Source organism: Xiphophorus hellerii, chromosome 12 (genome assembly GCF_003331165.1).
Source record: "Xiphophorus hellerii strain 12219 chromosome 12, Xiphophorus_hellerii-4.1, whole genome shotgun sequence".
Lineage (NCBI taxonomy): Eukaryota > Metazoa > Chordata > Actinopteri > Cyprinodontiformes > Poeciliidae > Xiphophorus > Xiphophorus hellerii.
This window is the reverse complement of record NC_045683.1, coordinates 20,556,551-20,583,864: the sequence shown is the minus strand read 5'-3', so window position 1 is coordinate 20,583,864 and position 27,314 is coordinate 20,556,551. Positions and strand designations below refer to the sequence as shown.

The 27,314-nt window shown below is 39.8% G+C and overlaps 2 protein-coding genes across 8 annotated transcripts in view; one reads left to right on the top strand and one right to left on the bottom strand.

Moving 5' to 3' along the window:
- mctp1a (multiple C2 domains, transmembrane 1a) overlaps window positions 1-22,735 on the top strand; it is a 170,233-nt gene extending 147,498 nt beyond the window's left edge. For all 5 annotated transcript variants that reach the window (XM_032577457.1, XM_032577455.1, XM_032577456.1 and 2 more), the window contains 4 exons: window positions 5,109-5,218; window positions 5,663-5,772; window positions 6,351-6,448; window positions 18,105-22,735. In XM_032577457.1, the coding sequence (XP_032433348.1) occupies window positions 5,109-5,218; window positions 5,663-5,772; window positions 6,351-6,448; window positions 18,105-18,176 (390 nt within the window). In that variant the 3' untranslated portion in view covers window positions 18,177-22,735. The remainder of the gene's footprint in view (window positions 1-5,108; window positions 5,219-5,662; window positions 5,773-6,350; window positions 6,449-18,104) is intronic.
- Window positions 22,736-23,206: 471 nt separating this feature from the next.
- The window catches only part of slf1 (SMC5/6 complex localization factor 1), a 38,683-nt gene continuing 34,575 nt past the window's right edge, over window positions 23,207-27,314 (bottom strand). For 2 of the 3 annotated variants that reach the window (XR_004341072.1, XR_004341073.1), the window contains one exon: window positions 24,422-24,552. Coding sequence is in view for 1 of the 3 variants with exons in the window: in XM_032577459.1 (XP_032433350.1) it covers window positions 24,053-24,552 (500 nt within the window). In the remaining 2 variants the exon portion in view is untranslated. Of the gene's footprint in view, window positions 24,553-27,314 lie in introns of all 3 variants that reach the window. The other variant, XM_032577459.1, reaches the window with a different exon arrangement.

Genomic DNA, 27,314 nt, shown 5'->3' with positions numbered 1-27,314 from the left:
CTCCCCAACACGAGCAAACAACCCGAATCGCTTTAATGAGCTTTCTAACTGCTTTGCCAGGGAGTGCTCGGCAGGGATTTCACATCACACGCCACGTATCCAAACAATGACGCAAACTTTCGACATAACCGCAAAAGATGCATTTATTGTCTCTAAATGCCACGCGTGCAATTAAAACATGCAACTCTCCCCCAACAAAAGGACATCAGCTCACAGAATATTTCTACCAGCCTGATGAGAGTTAATTGATGTCAAAGACTTTCTTCCCTGTATAAACACATTTTCGTTCACATTCACACACTGTCTTAATGCAGTTTTTATCTAATAACGTGATGCTCTGCTGACTTTAGCGTGAGCTCACATCACAGCCTGTTTGCCCGTTAGAAATGGATTATAAAACGGTTGGATGAGGAGCCACGTTTATCTTGCCACAGCACACAGTTAGTGGGATTGTAGGAAAGATGGAAAAAAAATAAAAAATCACCAAATCTCACTGGTGGAAAAAAAAAACAACAAAACAACAACTTTAAAATATTTTCCAGGGTTGCCAGTAGTTGCAGAGGTTTCTGAATGTCCATACACTTTCTACATGCAAAGCTAATTTGAACGCCCTGTATACAAAAGGTATGAAAACACTTTTTTTTTTTTATCCCTTACAGTTGATTAATTACTCATAAACAATTGGAACATTAATGCTGAGCGTTAGTGTGACATGTCTTTGTTACCCAACACATCCAGATGCCACTGCAGCTGATTATGTCTGCCCCATTAGACTGATCTAATGCATGCAGCATTATCCATCAGAACAAGCATTTTTTTTCTAGCTCTAATGTCTGCATTTGAAGCAATTTTAAAAACATCAATTGAGTTCAGTTTACTTATAACGCACTGAATTAACAATCTTCTTAAGTCCTTTTACAAGCTTTTACCATACATAAACATATATGAAATTCAAATGACTCCACATTCAGGTTGAATCAATACAGTGCATTCTAATACAATGAAATTCAAAGTCATATTTCTATCAGATTTTAAATAAATTCATGCTCCAAACACACTTGAATCAGATTGCTTAATTTGCTTAGTAGCATGTGATTCGTCTGGTAACGAGCCATTCATTTGATTCGGGTGTGTTAGAGCAGGATGCATCTAATATTTGCAGGATATTAACTCTTAAGGATTGGATTGGGGGCACCTCTGTAATACAGTACTGTCAAAGTTGGTTGATCATATGATAATAATTAGTAATAGGTTATCCATCTGAGAAAGCACAATCAGTAACGCTGTCAGTCCCTTGCTCCTGGGCAAGCATGTGGCAACGGGGGAAAGGAATGACTCCCTTTTAACCAACTGAACCACAACAAGGCAACAGACAGTAAATATGACAATCAGGTGTTTTGTTCTCCAAACAAAATCCCTCAAAAACAGTATGAAGGTTCAGTTAAGCATTAGAAGTACAGGCCTAGACAAATTGGTCTTCCTCCTGAGATCAGAAGTCAGTCAAAATTGGAAAATCATAACGTCAGCTTGTGGTTAACACCAGGACACAAATACTTTTCCAAAACCACCGAACGCAGATCCAACATTCTTGTGCTGAAAATGTGTGAACATGAGGCTTACAAAACTAACAGTTTTGAGTTTTCATTTGACATTTTCCCTCGTTTTTTCATAAAGACAAGCTAAACTGAAACTATCTTTCGCCTGTCCTGTCTGTGTACACGTTCTATGAATCATCACATTGCACTATTTTTAAGCTTGAAAGAAATGTTTCAAGCTTTTCACTTAACTGTCAAAAGGGAAGAATTTATTAGTGTGTGTTGGGGATGTAGTACTATTTCTAGTCACAGAGCACGACCAGGTGTGCAGATCAACCTTATCTCATAGCTGTAGGGTGTGTGTGTGTGTTTGTGTGCATATTAGGTTCCATTATAAGAACAGGTTGCCTGACTCCATATGTGCACAGTGTGCAGGGAAGCTGGGAAAACAAGGTTCTCCACGGCCCTCAGTGTTATTGCTACCTCCCGCCTCTTCGAACCGTGTTTGAAGACAGGAAATAGGATTCAGACCGCAGTCCGAAGGGCATGTGGCAATGGTTTATACGCCGAGGACCTCTGACCTATCGTCTCTACCCCCACACCACTCCCATGGCCCTAAAACACTCTCTCCCAAGTTGGGGCTCGAAAATAATGTGTCCTGACCCAGCCCGACTTGGCCCGACCTAACCAAACCCAGTACAATAGACACTTCGTACTGAGATTTGTTTGAGCGCAGAATGAAAAACAGATGGACCTGAAAGAAAGGACCAAGAGAATAAGGAGAGCGGGAGGGGGAAATATAAGGGAGTCTTGTAAAATATTTTTCGAAGAAAAATAACCCAGAGAGGTTGTCTAATTATATCTATTTGTCTTGTGTGGTTTTGTTGGGGAGGCCATGTGGTCTCCCTGGCTGCTCCATGGTTCATTTTTCACATTATCTGATCCTGGATGCAGAGCAAAAAAGAAAGAAGTTGGGTTTTTGGGGGAGGTGGAGGAAGATTGGGTCTCAATGGGAGGCTTGTGGTAAGGTGGCTGGACTCAAAGACCCAAATGTGGTGAAGGCCTCTGAGGTCTTGAAGTTTCATGACTTTGACTGCTTTGCTGTCTTTTGTGGGTATAAAGACGGGAATTACTCATAGCTTTACTTTTCTAATCTACCAGACTGAATCCATCTTCCTCAATAAAGCAGCTTTGTTTTTTCTAATAAAAACAAATGTGGCCTTAGACCTACTTTTTTCACTTTAGAGGTTTATCAAGCCCTCCACTTGAAGGACAGACTTAGTGGAGGGGCTAAATGGTCAGGTAGTGAGTCCAAATCTGGATGGATGGATGGACGGACGGATGCCCACAGTGCCTTGCAGGGACAAATTTCCTTTGAACATCTGTATTTGTCACTTTACAAACATAAACTTCAATTTATTTTATTGGAATTGTGTGTGATATACCAAAACAAGTAATGAAGTAGAAGGCTAATGATGCCTGATTTTAAAAATTTTTGTTATAATTTGTTATATGAAAAGTGTGTTTGCATTTGCTTTCAGTCCCCTTTGGGTAACCAACTTCCCCACAGTAACAATTACAGAGAAAAGGTTTTGGTGTATGTTTCTACCAGCTTTGGTTAGTCCAAAAAAACAAATCAGAAAACAGTGTCGTCCATTTCTTTGCAGTCCCTTAAGTCAATATTTTATACATGTCACTGCATTTACAGTTGCAAGTTGTCTGTAGTATGAGTCTACCACCTTTGGACATGTGGACTGAAATCTTGAGCCATTTCTACGTAGAAAAGTGGCTCAAGCTCAACCAGATTTGATGGAGAAACAGCAATTTTCAAGTATTTCCAGTTAGATTTAGTTCTGTTTTTTTTTTCTGAAATATTCTAACACTTTAACATGCCTTGAATGAAACCCACTCTGGTTGTATGTTTAGAGGTGGTTTTTTTACCTGGTGGGAGCTGAAGCTCCATTACAGTCTTAAGTGTTTTGCAGCCTTTTCCATGATTGTCCTGTAATTATCTCCACCCATCCTCCCCTCAAATCTCAACAACTTCAATGTTCCTGCTGAAGGAAAGTATCCTGAACAGCATGATGCTGTCACCACATTGTACTAACCAGAGATGGCATGTTAAGCATGATGGACGGTGTCAGGTTCAGCTCCTCCAGTGTTACCATGGCTACATCATCCTGGCCCCATATCCAGTTAATGCTCTTCTTGTCCAGCCTTTACATTCAGGTCTGCTATGATAGGTTTACTTTTTAGTTCTTTCTGTTCTGTTCTGGGTTGATTAATCCGTGCTTTGAGAAGTTTGCCGTTTTGAGATTGCTTTACAACTTGACCTATTTAAACTTCACTATAACTTTGTCTCTAGCCTTATACCAAACTTCTGAGGTCTCAATTGAGAAGTTGTATTGTACTGAGACTAGGGTGACTACAAACTCAGGATGTTATTATGGCAACTGAATTTACTTTAGGGCTATCTAATTTGAATGGGTTAAATGCATAATCATACCACACATTTAATATTTGTCAAAGAATATGAAAACCACACATCATTTTTCTTCCACTTGACAGTTTTGTGCTCCCATGTTTTGGTCTGTCACATAAAATCCCCAAAAAGACGTATTGAGGTTTGTGGTTGAAACCTGAGAAAATGTGAAAAGGCTCGAGGGGAATAACGATTTCTGCATGATACTGCATACTGAAGTCCTTTTCATGGAATTTGTGCATTGTATCCCATGTAGATGTCCTATAAATTACTTCCTTACAGGCAGTTGTGTTAAATTTAGATTTCCCAGCATGCCCACCAAACACATCCAGCATCAGGGAGTCTGCGTCTTGATGTCCTCCCTCAGCCACTGGCTTTGGGTCACCTCATTGTGTCCAGATCTGTCCTGTCCCCGCCTGCCTGTCACTCAGCAGGCGGCTTGTTGACTGTTGCATGACTTCTGCAATTCTTTACTTTGTTTCAGTTTGACGGGCAGGATTTACATGAAACAGGCTGACGATGTTTTCCTTTCCTTGCTCCAGCAATATTCAAAGTTCACAATAGGAGGAGCCTTTCATGATGGTTGACTGCGTTAATAAGGATGATAATGATGTCACAGCTGGTGACATCACCACAGCGTGCCAGCCAGCAGAACAAAAGAGGACTCTGCCTGGTTGTCCTGGCTGCCTTGGCAGGACCAAAAAGAGAGAGAAAGAGGGGGGAGACGAAAGACTGATGTATCCATTTGGCTTTCAGTTTAATTCTGGCTCTTTATTCACATATTCAAATTTTTCCTGTGAGTATTTGTAAGGAGGGAAACATTTTGATTTGTTCTGCCAACTTTATATCTCTATTACGGCCTGGAATGAAAGCGCTCCGTCACTTCAGGCAGGATATCCGGTGATTTGGCTCCCAACTCCAAATCAAAGCTGTTTAAAGTGCATTGTTCTCAGGGAGATGCTTGTGCCCAGCCTCTGTCTTCTCTCTCTTCTTCCTCCTCTCCTGTCTCTATTCTGTCCATCTGCATATTCCCCCTCCTTCATCCAGGCTTTCTTCTTTGCTTGCCTACATCTCTATCTGTCCTCTTGCAGGACTCGGAGAGAAAGGGCTTCATGAACAAGCTTTATGCCATTCAGGACGTGTGCATCAGCGTGCAGAATGCACTGGATGAAGTGGCCTCCTACGGCGAGAGGATAAAGAAGTGAGTCGAAAGCCTGCTCCTCGGCACCGGGCCCACTTCCCTTTGCTTCGCTCCACATGTCCTGGTTTTTTTCCCACATTGCCAGGCCCCTTTGCCTTCCTGTGCCAGGCTAACTTATTTTAACTCAGTTCCTGAATCACATGTAGACCTGCATGACCTTAATGTATATACACCACTTCATGTGCATGCTGACACAGAACTGTTGATTGACCTATTTCTTACATTTTGAAATAGTAAACTGAAATCATTTGTTTTCCGGCAGAAAACAAACTATGACTCTCAAAAGTTTATATTGTTTATATGGTGCCAAATGACTGATCTGTAACTTATCTTTATAATTGTTAGTATGTTTCCTATTTCCTGATAGTGACATTTCTGAGCATGCTCAGTTAAACGAGCTTTTACAATGTTTCCTAATTTGAATCTCACATTCTTCTTTTACAGCACATTTAACTGGACTGTGCCTTTCTTAAGCTGGTTAGCGATTGTAGCTCTCGTTGTGGCCACAATCATAATCTACTTCATTCCACTACGGTTCATCGTGCTGGCCTGGGGTGAGCTAATGCTAGTTATGTGAATCAACTTTAATTAAGCTGCACTCAAAAGTGTTCACTTCCTTCTTTAAATGCCAAGGTTTTCTGATTTTTGACTTTTGTGGGAAAAGAAAGTACTTTGATGTGGTATTTATAAACTTTTTTTCCATATATGATGTTACTTGTATCCTGCGCAGCTGCAGTAAAAACAAATTTGTGGTAAATGGACTGTAGTTATATAGCACTTTTCCAGACATAATGATTGCTTAAGACATACATTCACATTCACAAACTTGCTCTCTTTTTATGCACCTGTACACATATCGGTAGATAACTGGGGCTGAGGGCCTTTCCCAGTTTTGAAATAATTAATGTTGGAAATTACTATTTAACCCTTACATATGAAAAAGAGTGTATAAACATTTCAGATGTACTATATAAAAGCAAATAAATAGAAAAGATCTTTTGTTTGCCTATTTTCATGCATTTATTTTTTGGGGGAAAAAGTGCTGAAGAATTGAAAGTTTTGTGTTGCTGAATATTTTATAGTATATTTTATTATTTGTCTGTCTGTCTGTTTACTTTTCTTCCTGCTACAGGGGTTAACAAGTTCACAAAGAAACTGCGGGACCCTTACACCATTGACAACAACGAGCTGCTGGACTTTCTGTCCAGAGTGCCCTCAGATGTACAAATGGTGGGTCAACTTCTCATTTCAAAGTCACACCCGCTGGTTCCAAGTCCAAGTTTCAATTTACATTGTCTTGTGAAATTATTTCAGCAACTTTTTCACATATGCTAGAGTTGTAATGTTATATTACCACAAACATTAAATACTGTTGGGATTTAACATGGTAGACCGGCATAAAGTGGCTCATAATTTTGAAGTAAAGAGAAAAGGACACAATGTCTTTAAAGTTGTTTTTACTAATAACAAATTTGAAAAGCATAATCTGCGTTTGAATTTAGTTCCTTTTAATCTGACCACCGCTAAATGAAATTCAACCGAAACAACCAATTGCTTTCAAATGTCAGGTTGCAAATAGTAACCCGTCTGTCTACGGCTTGATCACAGTAAACAGTAAATGAGAAATTTCTCAGAGAACATTGAGTTTATCTAGTAATGTACACGGTTCACAGTAAATGTTATCGAAATGCACTTTACAAGACAAATAGATCCAAATTATACACAGAAATAATAAAATCAGCCTAATCATATGGTCAAACTCAATTTATTTCATATGCTTTCCAGTTCATTCCTAGTGATGATCCAGTGGAGTCAAATTTAGTTTGTAATACCAACCAATTATCCATCTATAGTGGCTTTTTCTCGCAGGGTTGTGGGGAAACTCAAACATATTTTGAACGAAAAGCTGATGCAAGAATACAACACAGGACAATCCAGTAGGAAACCTGTAAGTGGTTTCAAAACATTTGAGCGTAAGGTGGAGGTTCAACTTACAATGACAGCCAGAGCTACAATGCAACAGGTAAGATCAAAGCATAGTCATGTGTTAAAATGGTCCAGTCAAAGTCCAGACCTACATCCAACTGCAAACATGTGGCAGGACTTAGAAATTAGTTAGTCTCCGATAAAAAAGCATATATCTTCTTGCTTCCGCTTTAAAATTATGCTCTAGTTTATGTTGGGTGGACCTGATTTTATAGAGAAGGGTCTGAAAGGGTCCAAATCAATTTTCACATCAATCTATCCAGAGTTTTGTAAAATAAATAAATAAATGAGAACTCTTTCCACTTAATTATGTCTAACTTTGTGTTGGTCTATCACATAAAATCTCAACAGAGAAGATTGAAGTTGTGGTTGTACAACAACAAAAAGTGAAAACATTCCCACTCTTATGATCTTCTGTCTCGTTTCTCCTGCCAGCCTCACTTTGCATAGTTGCACTTTTTTCCCCCTTCTTTCAGAACACATGGCTCTTTGTTTTAGCCATCTAATCAAAGTAATGTAAAGCTGTTTTTTGAGTGTTTTTCCATTAAAAGCTTCCCACACTAATTTAATTTCCTCTTACATGGCTGGAGCTGTGCTGCAAGATAACAAGGTTAAGTGAGTTTAGTGTTCAGCATATAACTAGGTTGACTGACTCCATACATATACTCTACCACAATTACAGTTGGCTGCTGTTTTTCAGCCTTGCTGGTAATTGGAGCAGAGTGTAAATCAACAGCCTAAATGGCACCCTGGGGTTTTCCTTCAACATTTATCATGAGATCAGATTAACTTTATGACTGAAGGAATCAGATGCTTGCTTAGGTTCAATGTGTGAGCAATAACTATCCCTCACTGTGCAGCCCAAGACAAAGTGCAATTTAAACACCAATTAAGCTGCATCTCGTAGTGGCTTTAGCCAGGCCCGATGGTGTCGACTGTGGCCGTTAATGTCCTGCTGTGATACGCACGGACGGGGGCTCAGACTGAAGGACCTGGTACCTCTGAGTACCAGTTCCCCGCCACATCAGCACTGACACACTTCCTCTTTGATTGCTCATTGCCCACATCTTTCATCTTTACAGGGTCATAATCCTTTGCGCCCCCTGCACACCCCGCACTCACTCCCTCGTTCTGCCCTTGCACAGCTCTGTAGTTTACAGGGGGCTGCTGCAGCAATCCATCGACTTAAATGAGCCCAAGCTGTCCCCTCTGGTGGAGTGCAGCCACCTTACGCACCTGAAGCCTGCGGGTGTGTAGTGGTGAAGAGGCCCGAGCCTGGCAGGTACAAGCCCTTTACAAGGCTCCTAATGAGGGCCTGCTGGCTAGGGAGGGTGGGGGCAGATGTACTGCTCTGGTCCAGTGGCTATACCTCTGAAATTGCACCTACTGTAAAAGTAATACTGTAAGTGTTACTGTAAGCTCAGTCCTAAAGCTGTAGGAAGGGAAATTGTAGCCCTGTGTCACTGAGAGATTGAAGTCTTGCAAAGCAATGAAACCAACAGAAATAAAACTTGAAAAGAAAGAAATTTGTGAGATGGACAATTGGAAAAAAGTTGCAAAATGGTTGTTTCAAATGGGCGAAGTTTGATTTAAGAAGGTAGAGTCGAAAAACTTCAATCTCTCACTGAATCCAAAAGTCTGTTTTGGAAGAAAGATACCCTTCTCTGCGGTCATTGGCTAAAAACAGACCAGAACGTTCTGCTCTGCCTCAGGTGGTGGGTTCATCTTGTTGCTTGCCCCTCGCCTCACTGGGTCAAAGACGTTAGTGGACTGAAAGCCCTTGAGGCTTTCGGGTGATGGTAGGATCCAAATGGAGCGTCCCCTCATGGGCACGTGTTTGTGGCGCCCGCTGGCATGGGTGCAGAGGTCCACTATGCCTGACACCGTGGATGACTAATGAAGTGCTATTTCAGGGCCTTAGTGTGACCTCACACACATACATAATCACACCCACAAGTTCTCCCAGCTGCCGTGCACCTAAGGTGGGTCGGGTGCACCGTTCCGCATCATTTAGAGGTGCTTCAGTGCAAGCAGAACTGATGAGGTTCTAATGACTTTATATACAAAGGGCAGTCACACTGGGCTATTATAACTTATATAGCTTTACAGCAGCACAGAAGCTGTAAATTTGTTGCTTAATCTCTTGTAGTGCAGTTCTTTTACTTCTTACATTTGATGTGAAAGAAGCTTTTAGCTTTAAGCTTTGCTACCACTTCAAAGGGATAGATTTTAAAAATGGACCTGGATGATGGTGGCCTTAATTTTAGTGACTGTTTTTCCTGGAGTCTTTGTTTAGTATAAATTCAAGTTAGTTGGTTCTAAAGGCCAAAGCTAACAGCTAGTCCAGGAGGAGGTGAGTCCAAGATGAACTTCTACCGTGTTAAAACAGCTCAAATCTGGATTGAACACCACAAATGATCTCCATGTCTGAAACTCAAACTAAGAGAACATGAAAGAACATTTCTGGTAAGAAAAATTATCTCAGAAAAATTATACAGAGATTATATTTTCATTTCTGCACCTGTTATTGGATGGGTCAAATTAGGCAGCATGAGAAGATTTTGTCCTCATGATGTGTCAGACTCAAAGCTATAGATTCTGGCAAGTTTGACATGGGCCAAGTGTGATAGCCATCTGTCTAGTCTGCAGTATTTAACAAAAGTGGTTCAAAGAAGGACAAGTGATGAACCGGTACAGGATCTTGGCCCAGTGCTAATTTATTTATATGCAAATGAAGGCTGGCCTGTTTGGACCACTCCCAGCAGGATAATGTAAAATACTTCAGAAATGATACCACAGCAAGCCTTCAAGGTAAGGCCTATGCCTCTATGGTTTAGGGCTGTTTTGGAAAGTGAAAACGGAACAATGAACTTACAGTAGATATTTCACACAAGAAGATCATCGGTGGCCCTCCATCTCATAGCTCCATTTTCCTCCAAACCACTGTAGCATTTTTGAAATTGGAACCTCTCAGACCTGCCCAGTGTGGATTTATACTAAATGATAAGACAGTTATCAACTACAGATCAGATATTTAGGCACTTCTACTGTGAATAGCAATCATCCAACCCAAAACAACACTGACAGACATCGTTTAAACCCCTGTTATTTTATATAAGCTGCAGTTCCTTTTACCACCTGTAAGGTTTACTTTACGCTAACTAGGTTTGTTATCTCCCTCCTTGTGCAGCCATTTCAAAGCCAATCATGATGTATCGGTTAATGTGTGTGAGAAAGTCCCTGTTCTAATACCAGTTTCTTATGTTTGGCTTTTGATATTGCACCAGCTTCTGCTATCTTTACGATCACTACCAGCAAAATCCTCCATTTCTTTTTAAACAAGGCTGAACTGAAAACACTCACATTGCAGAGTATTCCCTACCTGGCGTTCGGGACATGCCCAAGCTTCTACTATGTTTTATGACACTATTAGGAATGGGAGCTAGGGAGAGCATAAGTAGGGCCAAGGCAATTAGCATGCCAAGTGGCCCTTTATGATAGCTGTAAAGGAGCTGGTTCAAATCCCCAATACAAAAATAAGCATGAATTCCAATTTAGGGCCTAATGAACAGCAGGGTGTCTGGTTAATATTTTTAGGCACCATTTATGTTTGCAATGAAACCTCAGTGGACATAGAAGAAATAAAAGCAGGATAGTTAAGGGTTGAAACACTGCCAGATATCATCAGTCACCTCCAGCAGGAGCGTCTTTCCCCTTCGCTTTGTCCTTCCCCACTTTGGAGACATTTCACCAAAAAAATGGGCAATTAGTCTCCATTCAGCATGTGTCTTGTCACAGCAACTAATAGGAAGGATTTTCCATTTTCTCTGCGAGCCATTTCTTGTTTTGTTTGTTTATTGGCTTATGTCACCTTGGCACGCTTTTTCTTTTACCACAACACAATGGCTTTGGGTGCTGAATCTTCAGTCTGCACACATTAGTGTTTCCCTGCAACCATTTAATAACCCTCATGCTCCATTAGATGTCACCTGAGATGAAAACTGCAGTTTTGTGTTCTTTTTTTTTTCTAAAGTAACTGGTATCATTAAAATTATGCCCTTTTTCCTATTTTTGAATTTGTTTATTTACTCACCTACCTGCTTTTTTCCCCCCTCTCTTCTCACTGTCACCCACCTTGCATGTCTGCCCACACTAGCATCATCAAAACACTGTCAAAGGTTCAATGTGAGAAGGAGAAAGAGAATGAAAGACAGTGAGGAGAGGCAGGGAGGAGCAGGTCCCGGGATGCTTTATGGGTAACGCTGTTAAACGAGGCACGACGCGCGGTACACGGCACCCCTTCAGCAGAGCACACTTCAAAGCCTGTTTTTGCACTTGTACTGTCAACATTTGGGGAGCGGGAGCGGAGTGAGGGTGGAGGAGCAGCCTTTGAGCAGCGTTGGGTCTTAACACACCTCTTCTCCTGTCTGTTTTTCCTTTAAGCTCTCCGCCTGTGTTCCAAATTGGTTGTGTGCTTGCTGCATTACCTCACTTTTTGCTTTTTACCCAATTCTGCTATTTTTTGTTTTTTATTTTGTTAATGTCCTACTTTCTCCTCACCCGCTCTGACTTTTCCCTGTTTCTTTTTTTTAGCTTTTTTTTTTTTTTAACTTAAACTACCTTCAGTTGTCTTATTGGTGTGGTTTGTGTGTGTGGGCGTGTGTGTGTGGTATTAGGTGAGGTGAGCAGGGAGCCAAGGGTGTAGCATCAGTCAGGCCTGTCACCTATGAAGAAGAATTGAACCCGTAACGCATGAGCCCCATTTCTCCCTGGCTGGCAGCTCTTCACAGAGAAAACTCGTGTTTGATTGAAATCTTTTTTTTTTTTTCGCACCATTCCTTTTTGTTGATCCCCTTTGCTGCTGTACATGAGAAGGAAAAGCCACACTTCCCACTGACAAGCAAACTTTTCTTTGTGTGCATGCGTTTACAAAGAGTTTTTGTTTGGACAGAAACGTCACTGTGCAGAATTAAACTGCTGTGCAGCTCTTCTTTTTCTTTTTTCTTTTTTTTGCTGCTGTAGGCGTTTGGCCGTGTAAATGGGACCAATAACGTGAAGTAATCCAGCACTGTACCTGCCCTACTTTTGGCTACTTTTTAAGGTGATTTTTTTACTAAGAATAAAAATGTTTAATATTAGCAGCTCAACAAATTTTAATATCATTAGTTTATTTGTTTAATGAGTAAATTCAAATGAAGCTTATATGAATATGTAAGTTAAATAAAAGGGGGGTTTTATTACAGAAATGTTATGTTAAATTATCACGAGGAAGCTTTCAAATTTCATAGCTTTGCACCAGACAGTCAATGACACCGCCCCACAAGGAGGGTAATTCCTGCCAAATAAGCCGGCCGTTTAAACATTTCTGTTTCCAAAGATTTAAAAAAAATGGAAAGTTGAGTGGAAGGAAAAAGTATAGTAGAAAAATGTGCACATGCAAACAGGAAAACCAAAGCGCAGCACTGTGAAGCAAAACCATTTCAAGAGTTTTGGGGGAGTTTCATTTAGTATTGACTGCAGTAGGAGTCAGTGCTTCAAGAGATCCTGATTTCATTTCACAGGTCGCTGCTCGCAATGTTAAAAGTGCCAATACCTAGTTTATTTATCACGGCGACCATATATTTGATTGGATAAAATATGAAAGACACCAGATGGAACAGGGCAAGTATGTCGCTCTGCGACTTGAGAACATATAGGAGTTTCACTTCAGTTACTGAAATGACGTATCGTTTCAGTTTCAGTGAGACCACATCCACATTGCAGGATTAGCAAGTCAGCAGAAAACCAAAATTTCCCTCTATTGTACCTTTTCTCTTCATCAAGGAACACAAACTATTACCAGGAGGAAGTTAAAAAAATAAAAATAAACTGTTTCCCTATAAACTTTAAGTTTATAGGGAAAAATGGGAGTAAAGGTTTCAGTGTCTAGTTACTTTTAAACATACATTCTTTTTAAAAGTTAATATTAAATACTAGGTTTTGTTTGCTTAAACTGCACAGTTCTAGAGTTGTAATAATACGGACTTGAGGAGTCAATTTTCTGTGATGTTGATGGCGTGGAGCTCATGTATGCTTTATAGTTCCTCCTACATGTAGGATTTGTGCATTTCAGGACCGGAAGGCTTTATTGAACCGTCAGAATGAGCTAGTACAAGAGCGATGATAAAGGCTTGTTCCCAGCCGGTGCTAAGACACTCCTGTTGTCGTCCACAGTAGATAGAGCCACCATGAGACAAAACAGTGAAACACTACTGATGTGAGTTTGCTGTCTGCCTGAAGAATCAGAGAAGGTGTCAGTCAGTCAGACAAACAGAGTAGCCTGTAGTACGTCAACTTAGGAGAGAATTCTCAGACGATTCTGGCTCTTTGGTGCCGAGTCTGTTAAGTCTGTTTTTTTCTATTAGTATTCTGATTCAGTGGCTACTGCTTGTCAATTTCTGGAATCTGTGTGAGCTTGCTGCTGAATGTTTGTGGATGTCTGAAAAGCGAATGGTTGCCAGTGACAGCCTTTAGCTGCTCAGCCACTGCGGCTGCGGCGTCGATGTACAGTACCCATCACTTTCAGGTCAGAACAGGTTTTTTTCTAGGATCTAAGTTTTACATCAGTTGGGAAATCATGTCATGTTGGAAAAATGTGTAACTCTTTCCACTGACAGTGTTGAAGTTCATGTGAAGGTGTGAAGTAGTAGAGTTTCCAAAATGTTGTTTTGTTTTTAAGTCAGCGATTCAATCTTTTTACATTACATTACAACCACCGTGTATTATTTTTGACAAAAATGCAAATAATTGAGAAGTGGAAGCTAATTTATGCATGGTTTTCAAGCTTTTAAAAATTTTCATTCTTCATGTTTTTATCAAAGCCATTCCAATGTGGCTCTGGGTACATGTTTAGGTCAATGTCTTACTAGAAGGTGAACCACCACCACCTCAAGCCTTTTCCTGGTTTTAACAGGTTTTGATCTACAATTAGCCACTTAATTTTCCCATAATATCTGATCAACTGACCTGTTCTTGGAGAGGAAAGGTGTCCTACAGCACAGAGTGTTTTCACAGAGAGTTTTGAGTGTGCTCACAGTGGTTTGCAGACATAACATTTTTTATGCAGGCCAAAATCTTCCACTTTAGTCTCATCTGACCAGAACACCTTCTTTTCCATAAAAGCCTGTGCATCATTTTCTTTTAGAATCACTAATATTCAATCATTTGTTTAAACTAAATGAAGTTACACCAATTTAATTGTTTCAGAGCTGTGGATACAGGCCACCTCTTTTCTTAGAAAGCAGTCCCTCGGTGAGTTACAAACAATAACAAAACCCAGTATCCCACTAGTTAAGAATGACAGTTTAGCTTTTCTTCCTTGGCAGTGTCAGTAATTTATTCATGTGCATTTGATGATCTTAAAGCCTGCAGATAATTGGGTATACCTCCGAGAGACATAAATCTACTAATTCCTCCACAATCCTGCACTGAGCACTTTGTTTCTAGTTTATTGAGTGTTGGGTCATCAACTGAGTGCTTCCAGCGCTGGCACGGAGCAGACAGCTGCTGCATTCAGTTGTGATCATGTGGAGGAAATGGAATGAAAGGCCTGTGCAAGTTAAGTTGGCTTTAATAAGCTGATGGGGTATACTTACATTTGTAGTACATGCAGTATTTGGTTTCAACATTATGCAGATTTCAACTGGCAATATATTCAGTGATTTTGTTTTTCTCTGTATTTCTATACATTAAGAAGTCAAATACATTTTTTTTTTCTCATTGACTCGTCTAACATTAAATTAGTCAAGGTTCTTAATGTTTTAGGTGAGTTAGAATTATCTAAATTATTTGCATTTGCTCAATTCCAGGATAAAAAAAAGTTTCAGGTATTCTTCAAATATGGAGTTTACATGCATGTCCTTCGTGTTTGTACAATGATCATTTAAGCTGAATGACTCTGGTCAAATGTTTTTGGGATCCTTACATGAACTTCTCACAATAGGTTGACGTTCTCTCAAAAGACCTGTTGTAACCGACTCAGGTTTTGACGTTTGCTTTACTCACACACACCTTTTCGGTTCCATGCACATATTTTCTGTTGGATGAGGTCAGGACTTTGATCACTCCTAAATTTGTAACTTAGTGGCTCTATGCTCAATGTCACTGTCTATTTAAATCCTAGCTTGTACCTTGAGATGCTGCTTCAGTAATTTTACATAATGTTCTTTCCTTGTAACGCCATTTTGTTTCTCAATGTACTCCAGTACCTACTACAGCAAAACAGTCCTGTGCCGTGATGCTGCTGAAAGTTGTGTTGGTGTTATTAGACTTGGAAATGTCCCCCTATTTCCTCTTAATGCAACAATGGTACATAAGACAAAATGTTTCAGTTTTAGTTTTATCAGTCCAAGAGACACATGTCCTTAGAAAAAGGTCTTTGATCCTGAATTAATTTGTAGACTAATCTGGCTTTTTATGTTGTTTTTGTTTCTTGGGAAGTTATGGCTTCCATTATAACCTCTCTCTCATTGTTCTGGTATTTTGCAAATCAAAATAATTTTGGTTACCCTAATTGCCATGAAACAGGAAAAGTTTAATTTGATTGAACTTTTTTTGTTTTTGTTTTTTATAACTGTATATTCACTACACTGCCTGTTATAGTCAGAGAAAAAGCTTAAAGGCCAAAACCACAGAATCCTTCATGTTTACATAAGCCTTCAAGGCAGAATTGAAGGTCAAGCCTTTGGAAGCCTGCATGGAAAAGGGAACATAAACAGATATTTTTAGAGGAATGAAAACTCTCATTAATTGGCTGTTTAACTGCGTTGGTGCAGCCATAAAGATGACGTGGATGTTTATTTGCACATTGTGCAATAAATAGTTCAAACACCTTAAACAAATCCCTTTGGGATCAGATCAGAACATGGGGTTATTGATAGTTAATATTCTAATCTGCAGAGGTGGGGACTCGAGTCACATGACTTGGACTCGAGTCAGACTCGAGTCGTTAAAATCACGACTTGAGACTTGACTTGAAAAAATGCTCAAAGACTCGGACTTGACTTTGACTTTCATGCCATTGACTTGGGACTTGACTCGACTTGAAGCTGTTTACTTGAAAAGACTTGATATTTTTTACTCAAAGTCTTAAAATTTAAAACATTATTTATAAAGTGGCGTCATTAATTAATTTCACTCATTCCGTATCAATATGCGCAGACCGTCACTATGTTTTTCCTCTCTCCTTATGTATGTATGTGTACGTAGCTGCAGCACAACCAATCAAATTAACAGGATTTGGACGTTTAAAAAACCGCGGCAAAGCTACAGAGCTCAGGGAACGAAATACGAAATAACCGCTCGAATATGCTTCCGCGAGTAATTTCTTTTGGCTACGTAGGTTATGAACTTTCGACTAAAAAACGAACTGCAACTTGTAAAACATGCGAGAAGAGAATATCGGATGGAGATGCCACGACGTCCAACTTTGTCCGGCATTTGAAGCTTCACAAAGATCGGTAGGTGGCACTTTTCTTTTGCTGTAAGATAGTTGACTTTAGCTAACTTCGTGTTAGCATGTGCACTCCGGGTTAAATTGGTGATGATTTACCATAAATCCGGTCCTTCAAATGCCTCCACAAATAATGTGCACCGTGTTAGCTCAGGAAGCCGGTGGATAGTGAGCGGGGCTCCGGAACAGAAAGCAGATTCTGGACCTGAACACAGGGAACAGAGTCTCTCTGTCCCATCATGATGATGAGCCGGGTCTAGTATCATCTAAGGATGGTTGGTGTATTTGAAGACATCTACGTTGGAAAATTATATTGACAATATATTGTTTACTGCAGTCAGTGCATTAAGTCAACTGTTTTTGACTTAATGCACTGACCGGCGTGACTGTCACATGTGGCACAGAACCCATTTCCAAGTAGTATAGCTTTGCTGGGAAAAAAAAAAAAAAAGACCAAATACAGTGACTGTCCCAAATAAATTTTGTGTTTAGAATATCTGTCCCATATTTACGGAGGACTGAAACTAACATACTTAGAAATAAAAGCAGAAAAATAAATGCACCAGACCTTCCTGAGTTTACTTGTGATAACTTCATTTATACTTATTGCATTTTTTGAAAACTATGATTGTTGTAGTGTTGATGTTTATTTATGAATAGAAGGAGTAAACTGAAGTCAAATGTAATTCATGAAAGGCTGTAATTTATTTTCTGACATCTGTTTACTTCTGACAGATTTGAAGAATACCAGATGAATAAGAGGATCACAAATGAACCTCAAATACATATTTTAAAAAGAACAAATGGTCTAATATTTGAATTTTATGTATAATTGCAAATTATATTAAAAAAAATAAAATAAAAACGACTCGAAATGACTTGAAATTAAAGGTTCCTGACTTGAGACTTGACTCGACTTTTGCCTGTCTTTACTTGAGACTTGACTCGGACTTGAGGACAGAGACTTGAGACTTACTTGAGACTTGCAACACAGTGACTTGGTCACACCTCTGCTAATCTGTAAGGTATTGTTAGTAACATTTTATACAGCATCCTTTCTCGTTTCTCTGCTGGGATGACTGCTGGCTGTCCAATCTGTCCCACGGGTCCTCGCCCTGTTCTTTGTTTGTCTGTCTGATCCCCTCCTGTAGGCCACTGCTGCACATCTGTGTGTGTTTTTGTTGCATGAGCATATGTGGACCTTTTGCAACAACAGTGCTCCCCTTCAGTGCTTTTGAAGCGCGTACATGTCTGCATCTGTGCGTACGCGTTGTAATCAGTGTGTAATCCCTTCCCTGAGGCCGCCGTTCCACACAGCTGGACCGGAGCCTCTGGAGGGCCTCTGTGCTGTTCAAGCATCCTTTGCTCTCTCCACCTGACCGACTGGTGTGTGTATGTGTGTTTTAACAGGTGCAGTACCAACAGCTGAAACTGGATCCCAATCCCAGTCCAAATAAAAGGAAGAAAAACAACCCCGGGTAGATCACTGCATCCGCCCACGGACTCCTCTCTCCTTCATTTCTTTTCCTGCTGGTTGGATGCTGGACGCTGAGAAGCAAAGCCTGGGCTGAACCATCCATCTTCTATTTATATCCTGCTTTATTTTGTTAAACTTCATTTCTCCCGTCAGTAGGCTTTACACTTTCTCTAAATATAATTTTATATGAGCATCGACTTCAAGAAACCTTTAACTCATTATTATTATTATTATTATTATTATTATTGTATTGTACACATTATGTATTGAGTCATTTTTATATCAGCCATCTGAGCTGCTGTGTCCTTCCCTCTGGGAGTGTGTGTGCTTGCCACAGTAGTCGAACAGGTTACAGTTAAATTATTTGTAGATAATTGATACTATTTAGATTTACATAAATATAAATCCAGGCCTTAAACGATCATTCTCGACATTTCTTTAGCTTGTACTATATAGCTTTGAAACACTTTTGGTGAAATGTTTCTATTTTCTAATTGTTTTTTATACTATTACATCCTTATTTTTGATCTCCTTTTGAATGTTTTGATGATTTAATGTTTTGCTGGCAGTAATTTGTGTTGTTGCTATCTAAATTAGCAGGCAGATTTCGTCTGTAGGCTCCAGGCATGTTTCTTTACAAACAAGCGCATCTCGGTAAATTAAAATAGTATTAAAACGCTGGCTCTACCGAGAACCCTGAGAGCCACCATGCACAGATGTATCCAGGAAATGGCTGGCTGTGTGTTAAGCCACTCCAGAACCAGAGACAATGTCAGAAGCGTCTTACCTTGATGAAGAAATCAAAGGACTGGACTGTTGCTGAGTGTGGGCTGCAGATCTCTTCTTAGATGGGGGCACATTAGGTGGGTTTTACATTTTAGATTGACACCAAGCCTCTTAAGTCTGGTTTTTATTTTCCAGCAGGACTCGGTAACAGCCTACACTGCCAAAAGTACCAATACCTGCTTTAATAACCACGTTATCACTGTGCTCGATCAGTCAGCAAATTCGCCCCTTAGACAATCTATGAAGAGACTCCAGATCCAACAGTTGAAGCTGAAGGGTCGCTATTACAGTATCAAAAAAAACAACAACAACAAAAACTTTTGTAATTAGTCTTCTATGATTTTTTTAAACCAAACCAAGAAATATTTTACTGTAGGTAATGAACTTGGAACAATTTGCCATTTGGAGCCAAAAATACTGCAAGAAAATAACACAAGTTTTAACAACATAATATTCTAATTTATCGAGATGCAATTGTGAAAACAAATCTGGACCAACAGGCCGTGAGCTCCTTTTTTAGTCACTAAACCAATGAGTAGGAACAAGTTTGATCATTTGGTGCATTGGATCTCTAGAAAGTGTGCAGTTTAACCCTGTCAGCGTCATCAGTCAGTCAGTACGACACCTTCTCAGTGAGGAGGCGCTGCAGACTGGGCCTGCTGTCGCTGTGCTTATATAGATGTCACCCGGTCTATGCAGAGTGTCATCGAGCAGGCAGGCCTTTAGGCAGGCACAGCCCTAATCTTGTTTGAAAGGCCGGTCTCTTTCCCTGTCATCTCCCTGTGTGTTTGCCTTGGCGGCCACACATGAAAGCGCTTACACACGAGGCGCACTTCTACAGCACGGGCACGCACGCCGACACAAAGAGCCCCAGCCTCTCTTTCTCCCTCTCAGGAGGGAAGAGAGAAAGAAGGCATCTCTGGAAGGAAGTCTTGCACACTGTAACTACTTGCTCGCAGATAAAACAACAGAGTGTCATATTTGAGCAGGAACAGTTTCTCCCTCTCAACCAAGCACATACACACGCCCACGCCCGCCACGCAAACACACAAGCAGACATGCAAACATGCTCTCTATGATGCTGCGCCCCGGGCTGGCCGCCCTCTCCATCTGCCCCACCTCCTGTGCCCACAGCTCAACTTTGATCAGCCCTTCCAGAGACACGGGCGCGTATGTGCGCCCTGTGTATTTACAGAGGAGTGTTTGCATATACACGTTTATGCAATCAAAGATTCTCCCAGCGTCAGTGTGTGGTACAATTGCATCTCCCCTCCAGCTCTAGACTGACACTCAGATTCGATGGGGTGTGCGTGTGCGCTTGTGTGTGTGTGTGTCTGGGTCTGGGTGTGTGCTGCAGCAGAGGCACCAGCTGTTTTTCGGTGTTGACTTTGTGGAGATGCTTGATGAGCAGTAAGTCATTGTGTGACAAGACAAGGCTCTGAGGGGACTTAGGCCTGAGATGTCAGGGATGGAGGAATATTTGTGTGTGTGTGTCGGCGTGCGTGTGCATGTGTTTTATCCTATTTCAAAACACACTTCCCGTCATGCTTTCCCCGTTTGCTCTCTCTGCGGTTTCCTCATTCGTCAGTAAGCAGGGTTGCGACCCTGTCTGAAGGGATGGTCTCTTGGGCTTCTTGTAGAGCTTCTCTTGAAAGATCACAGCACAAGCTATGTTTGAGGAGGTCCTGTCTCATCCTATTGATCCCTGCCTCCATTTCCCACTGCCTCCACTTCTTTGTCTGACTGTCTTTAAGTCTGTAAAACCCCGGCTCACTGCATCTAGTGTCGTCTTCTCCCCTCATCTGTCTGTCTCTGTGCCGCCGCCTTCCACCTTTTGAAGCTCCGCTCTACTTCATAAGTTTGTTTCCATTCTCCGATAAATGATTTTATCGTCTGATCCATTTGGGAAGCAGTAATAAACTTTTCTTTGCCACAAACTTGTTACTCGAGGGGATGGCGTTTTTGTTTTGCCCGATGAACTTCTTGAATACTTGACACTTGTTTTTACTGCAACAGCGCCTGTACTACTTGTTGACACCCCTAGTACTGAGTATAAAAAGCCTTAATTTTTTTTTATTGCAACAGGATAATCTCACACAGGAAAAAAAATCTTTAGTGGGGAAAATGCTATATTAAGAAATCAGTACCTACTCTAACAGTTCCTAGTAAATAGATGTACCTGAACCATTTTTAAAACATATGTTTATATGTTTTAAATTGATCAGAGTTTATAAGAAACCCTACTTAGTAATTGATCACTTGCTGTTTTCTGGGGCATAAATATGACTTGTCATATTTTGTCAACTCTATGAAAACAGAAAAATCAAGACGACATGCCTTTTATGTAAGACGGATATAAGTTGATCTCCACAAGGTAGAAGTTTAAAGTGTAGACCAATTGAATGGTTTTGTTTATTTTCCATGCTTGTCTGTTTGCAGAAATCAGGAGTTACCTGAGAAATCAACACTAAAAAATTCAATACGTAGCTTCTTTTTTAAAAAAAAGAAACAAATAAAAAACAACATGGTGATAAATGAACCACTGTATGTCTCCAGGTCCATTTTCAGACTTCAGTAATTTTTCAGGATGAATTCTAAGCAAGTGGACCTGAATTCTGTCTAATACCTTTTATCACTTTATCCACAGGAGACTCTGACTGTAGATACATTCTCAGAGGTTTTAATGACTTTTTCTTGGAGAATGTATAAGAAAAACATGATCACCCATTTAAATGTTTAGTGCTTTAGTACCCAGCTGCATAACCCAATAATATTACAAGCTAGCACAGATAGAAAAGCTGAGTTAAGTTCTTATGCAGTTATTTAGATCGTAGTTTTCATTGTTAATGCCTCCTATGACTGACAGACCTTTAATTATTGTCACAACCCGTTTGGTTTCTTAATAAATTATGCTCACATCAACCTGTAGCCATTAAATTTTTTTACAGTCGTTTCTCCAGTTTTGTAGTTTTCATTTGCTGCTTTAATGTGTTGTCCTGTTTCTTAAAAGTATTTGTACCAGTGTTACCAATTACTTTGCCATTTGTGAGTTTACAAAAATTATTTCTTAGCCCCACTAAATAAATAAAAGTAATAAAATTTAAAGGTTGGATTTTTAAAAAATATTTGCACTGTTAGATAATAATGTTGCTGCAATAGAAAAAAGAAAAGAAAATCTGGCTTTTTTCAAATCTTCACTTGGGGTATCAACTAATTTGTTTGCGACTGTGTGTTGCAGATTTGTGAGTGTTGTGCGGTAATGCATCCAAATGTCCCTTTTTGTTTAGTTTACGGTTTTGGCTGCGTTGACCAGCAAACCAAAGTGTGATTTTTGTATCACGTAGAGAAAAAATGTATAAGAAGAATGTATTGGGCTGATAGCTGTCAAAGAAAGAGAAGCACTTTTATTTGAATGAGACTATTTATTTTTTAAAGAATACTGTACATAGCTAACTGATTAATGTATGGTTGTATTTTATACAGTATGCCTGTCGATGTCCTGGTAACAATACTGTAAAGTAGGTGTATTGCCTGCCTTGATTTATTTTTATTTTTTTAAATATTTGTCTTGTCTGCCTGCAAAATCTTCTGCTTGTGACATCATCTCTGTGTGTCTCTTTACAACCAACAAGATTTACAGACATGACAGCTGGAAGGAAGGACATAATATGATGTATACCTCTAATTTAAGTAACGATAATCATCTGATAAATGTGGCTTATTTTGGGTCAAAAATAGTGAAACAAAAACTTTCAATTAAATATTTTTTAGCAACTTCCCTTTGTGTGGATATTATTGACACATTTGCAGGCACACTTCTGGCTTCCTTCCATTTCAACAGCAGCAGCAGCAAATATGTGATGCAATCTTAAAAAAAAACCATAATTGGGCATAGAGAAAACCCTAACCCTAACTTTTTTTCAAAATAAAACGTACTTAAAGGATACAAAATTGAATTTTGCATATGTCCCATTTAACAGGTAGATGGATGCAATTTTCCGACATTGGGATAGAAAATAACTCTGGGAACTACAAATATATTTACTTTCCCATAATGTGGGGCTGGAAAATACTTAAAATGTATATATAGGTTTCGAGCACCAGAACAACTTTGCCAACTTCTTTGCAGTGGCACTCTAATAAAGAAAACCCACTTGTGGAGCCGTCACTTTGTTCTTTTTTAGCAGAGTTTATGGCTACACCTAAGCTATTTTATGAGACCTAGAATGAGAACAGAGAGAGAAAAAAAATCATAAAATATATATGCACCGTTTATTTATGCCGGTGCTTTAAAGTTTCTCACTTTTTCTCATCTCATTTTTACTGTCTGACATGAATAAAGTAAAAAAGATATATACTTTACAGAGCTAACGCAGTATCAAAAAGAGAGATAGCATAAATGAAAACATCTGATCTGTAAACTATCTTAAATAAAGATTCCAGACAACTATAAGGAGGTTCGTTCTTCACAGTCACATTTACATAAGGCCGTCATTTTTAGGTCTTTGTACCAACACCCATCTGCCAGGCGCTGCTTTCTGGAACAAGCTCAGCAAATTGTTTAAATAAGGGGATTTCCACACAGCAGGAGGAGCACATTAAAAGGTATTACATGTTTTCACATAGTTGTTTTCTCATTTTGATTCTATTAATAACCGAGTAACAGTAGCTTATTGAAATTTTCTTAAATATTTAAGGTTTTTAATGACTGAGTTCCAATTGGAACTTTTCTTTTACATTTTATACAGTTCTTAAAAAAAATCTATATGACAAAACAGATTTATTGAAAACAGGGAGAGTAGCAAGTTAAAAGTGAAACTGGAGGTAGGTAGTCCGCGTGGAAATGTTAGTGTTCATATGAGGCTGGAAATATTCAAAAATAAATACTTTTACATTCACAAAATGTTTGAAAAATACATGTCAAGTCAAATAACCTGACAAAACACAGACTATATTTTTTAAAACAAGTTATCAGTGTGGAAATGACAGTATACTGATATGTACAAACCATTTCCAGTGGATATGGGGGATTGCATCATTATTGAAAACCCTCAATGACAGGATGTGCAATTTTTTCCACCCTATCAATCTTTTCTTACAAATCAGCAACTAGTGCCTTGCCACGAGCCTGTAGGTTCTTCAGTGTTTCCATCAGGAAAACCGTGTTCTCTCCTCTGCACTCCTTGGCAGCCGCAGACACCTGTTCTTTGTGCTCGCCTCGACTGAGCCTCAACAATGTCTCCACGTCTTCCGCCAGCCTCACTGCCCGCTGATCTGTCCAGTCCGAAGTGACTTTCTGAAGGGAGTGTTTCTCCAACGCAGCGACTAGCTTGTAGACCAGGGTCTGGGGTCTGTTCCCCGACTGTGTGAGGCCAGGCAGACCCCTTTCCAACTGGTAGGAGAAAATGAGATGGCCCAGCAGACTAGATCCAGCCTCGAGGAGAGGAAGGTTCAAAACCTCAGTTTTGTCTTTGTTCGTGCGGGCTGAATCTCTGACCTGAGCGCTGTGGAGGAGCTCCTCCCTCTGACTCGGTACAGAGACCAGATCCAGTGGAGTCTGTCCGTCTCTGTCGGTCTGCTGGAGAAGAACCGAGCCTGAGGGAGACAGAGACATCCAGGGTAAGATCAGACAGCGCTAAGACCAGGCTTCAAACAATGTGACAGGATACACTGACAATCCCACGGTGGGCCTGTTTTATAGAAACATTAGAAAAATAAATTAATCTGAAGCTAATGCTTGAAAGTAAGAAGAACAGAGTGTTTTGTTGGGTGATATGCTTTATAAAGCACCACATTATTAATATGGTGCAAAGAAGAAAGAAACTTCAGGATGACTATTTAATTTGTAAGTACATTATATACATAAAATAACAGCTTTGGAAAAGTATAACTTACAAGATTTGCATATTTTAAAAAAAGAAGAAATAAAAAAACACTATCTTAAAACGTATAAAGTCCCGGTAAATTAAGATTGTGGTTCCAACGTGACAAAATATGAAAACGTTGAAGGGATATAAATACCTTTGCAAGTAAAAAGGCTGTAAGAAACATCAAAGCGCAAAGCATTAAAGAAATATCGGTAGGTCATTTAAGGTAAGCCACGGCACAGCGCCCAAATTTCAAAATTTCAAAGTCGCGCACTGACCTTAAACGTGGAGGTTAATGATTTCAATGTTAGCAGCAAGTTTAAGCCTCGGTGATAACAGACGAAACAGATTTGCAGCCAAGTTACCTTAGTCTGCGGCATCATTATCAAATAAGGCGGAAGAGACACGACACGGGTCAGCGGCAGGACAAGGTAACAGGAATGGGTGGCACGCACAAATACATTCGCTCCGTGAGACAAACTCGCGCTCTCATCCAAACGCACAGTGTGAGAAGTGGAAGGCTTAAATGAACAGCTGTTTTCCCACTGGCCCTCAGCGCCAGACGGGCCTATTAGCTCACTTCAGCGCTAACTTCAGCTGACACTTCGCCTTAGCTCGGTGACTGGCAGGTCACTTTGTGTTTGTGTTAAAGGCGCAGAGGGTTAGTGACCTGACGGAGGCTCAGCTTTTCTCTCTTTTTTTTTTTTTTTTTTTTGATGCACTGCTGTAAGTGAGCTCATGGCCATCGACGCAGACACAAGGAGCCGCTGAGTCGCAGTGGACTTTGAGTTCGACGTCGGAAAAATGTGTCTTGTTGGAAATTTAACGAGGAAGTCAGCAGCGATGGCAAAGTTCTCCATTAATTCAAATCTCGTGTGAGTGTAAAAATAAACACTTAATGTATGGCTTTAATTGTATACCTTTCAAAACGTCTCCACCGACCTTGACTTTCCCCTTCCGGCGCTGCTGCGATGCATTCAGCTTGCGGTGACAGTCGGTGCTGAATGCAACACTTTCTGCTCTCCCTCAGAAAGCAAGCAAAGTTCTGATGCTGACATTTACCACCTTGTTTCTCTGCTCTCTATTCAGGCTGAAAGCCATTTTCCAGCGTCAGACAGGCCCGCGCACATTTAGTCTACAGAGCGGGTCGAGTTGGGAGTGAGCCCTTTGTTTGCTTTCAGATAGACCCATTTCTATAGCAAACTGCTTTTGATGGCACTTGACTGTTCAACCTTGGCAATGCTACTACCACTTATGAGCAGGTTTACGGCTCTGTGGAGGCTCTGTATGACACGCTCACAGCTGAAGGGCTGCTTGATTACACTGCTGGCACTTATTTGCAGTTTGACAGACACTGTGGGGTTGGAGGAAGTGTGAAACTAGAAAGAAGGGATGATTGTTTGTTATAACAAAAGGATAAACCATACATACTGGGCCTTCTTGCTGGCATTTTGATAAAAAATAATTGTAAAACCAACAAAATAACTCAGAATTCTTAACATCTTGTTCAGCTGGTCAAAACTTTGACAATCTGGTCAACAGCGAACGCCCTAAACTCATTTTCTGTATGTTACCCCTGGAGAACGTACACACTTAACTTTGTCATTTGTAAATGCTTCCAATCTACAAATTCTACTATCTACTGAAATCGGTTGCATATCGGTTTTACTCCTCCGCCAGTTTGATGAAACACCCCAAGGCAGTTCCTTGATATACCTGGAAAACGTTGCTAAACTACAAACGTAGGAAATGGAAACCATCCAGCAAAGTCCTGTTTTTTTACGGCCTGAATGAACGGCTGACAGGTCTTCATAGAATATACAGGTGTTGTTTCAACATCTATTCACACATTTTGTTCTTCCTCTCATCTTATTGTTAAACAGCTACAATAGAAAAGTTTTCTTCAACACGGTGGATCTTAAACCGTTGAGGTTGTACCCACCAACAGAACCAAGTTTAATTTTTTTCCCCCCCTCAGCTTCTTTTGTGTCAAAAAGAAAGTAACTGTTTTGCTGATTTCCTTTTCTGATTGTCTTTTAAAAATAAAGTAGAAACAGTTCTTTTCATAAAACAATAAAAGTTTAAACAGTTTTACTAGTTAAACAAAATAACTAAATGTATGATCACTTAAGATCTATGATTTCTAAAACCCAATTTTTTGTGCATACTATTAGATTTATTTATTTATTTATGTATTTTTTACCATCCTAGATCTCTCACCAACTCATAAAATGTTTTCCGTATTCCATTATATGATTTTAGCTGTTCAAAACAGACTAATGTAGAAAATTAATCAGTGAGAACGGAAATAACTATTTAAATTACACTAAATCCGTATATACTTGAAACAACGATAGTAATTATGTAAAATATGAGTTTCTGTTTCTTTTACGTTGTCACTTTTTAGTTTTAATAATTTTTTTTTTGTACCATGACTCTGTTTTTGTTTGAGGTCATTTTAAAACAAGCATGGATACAAACAAATATGTT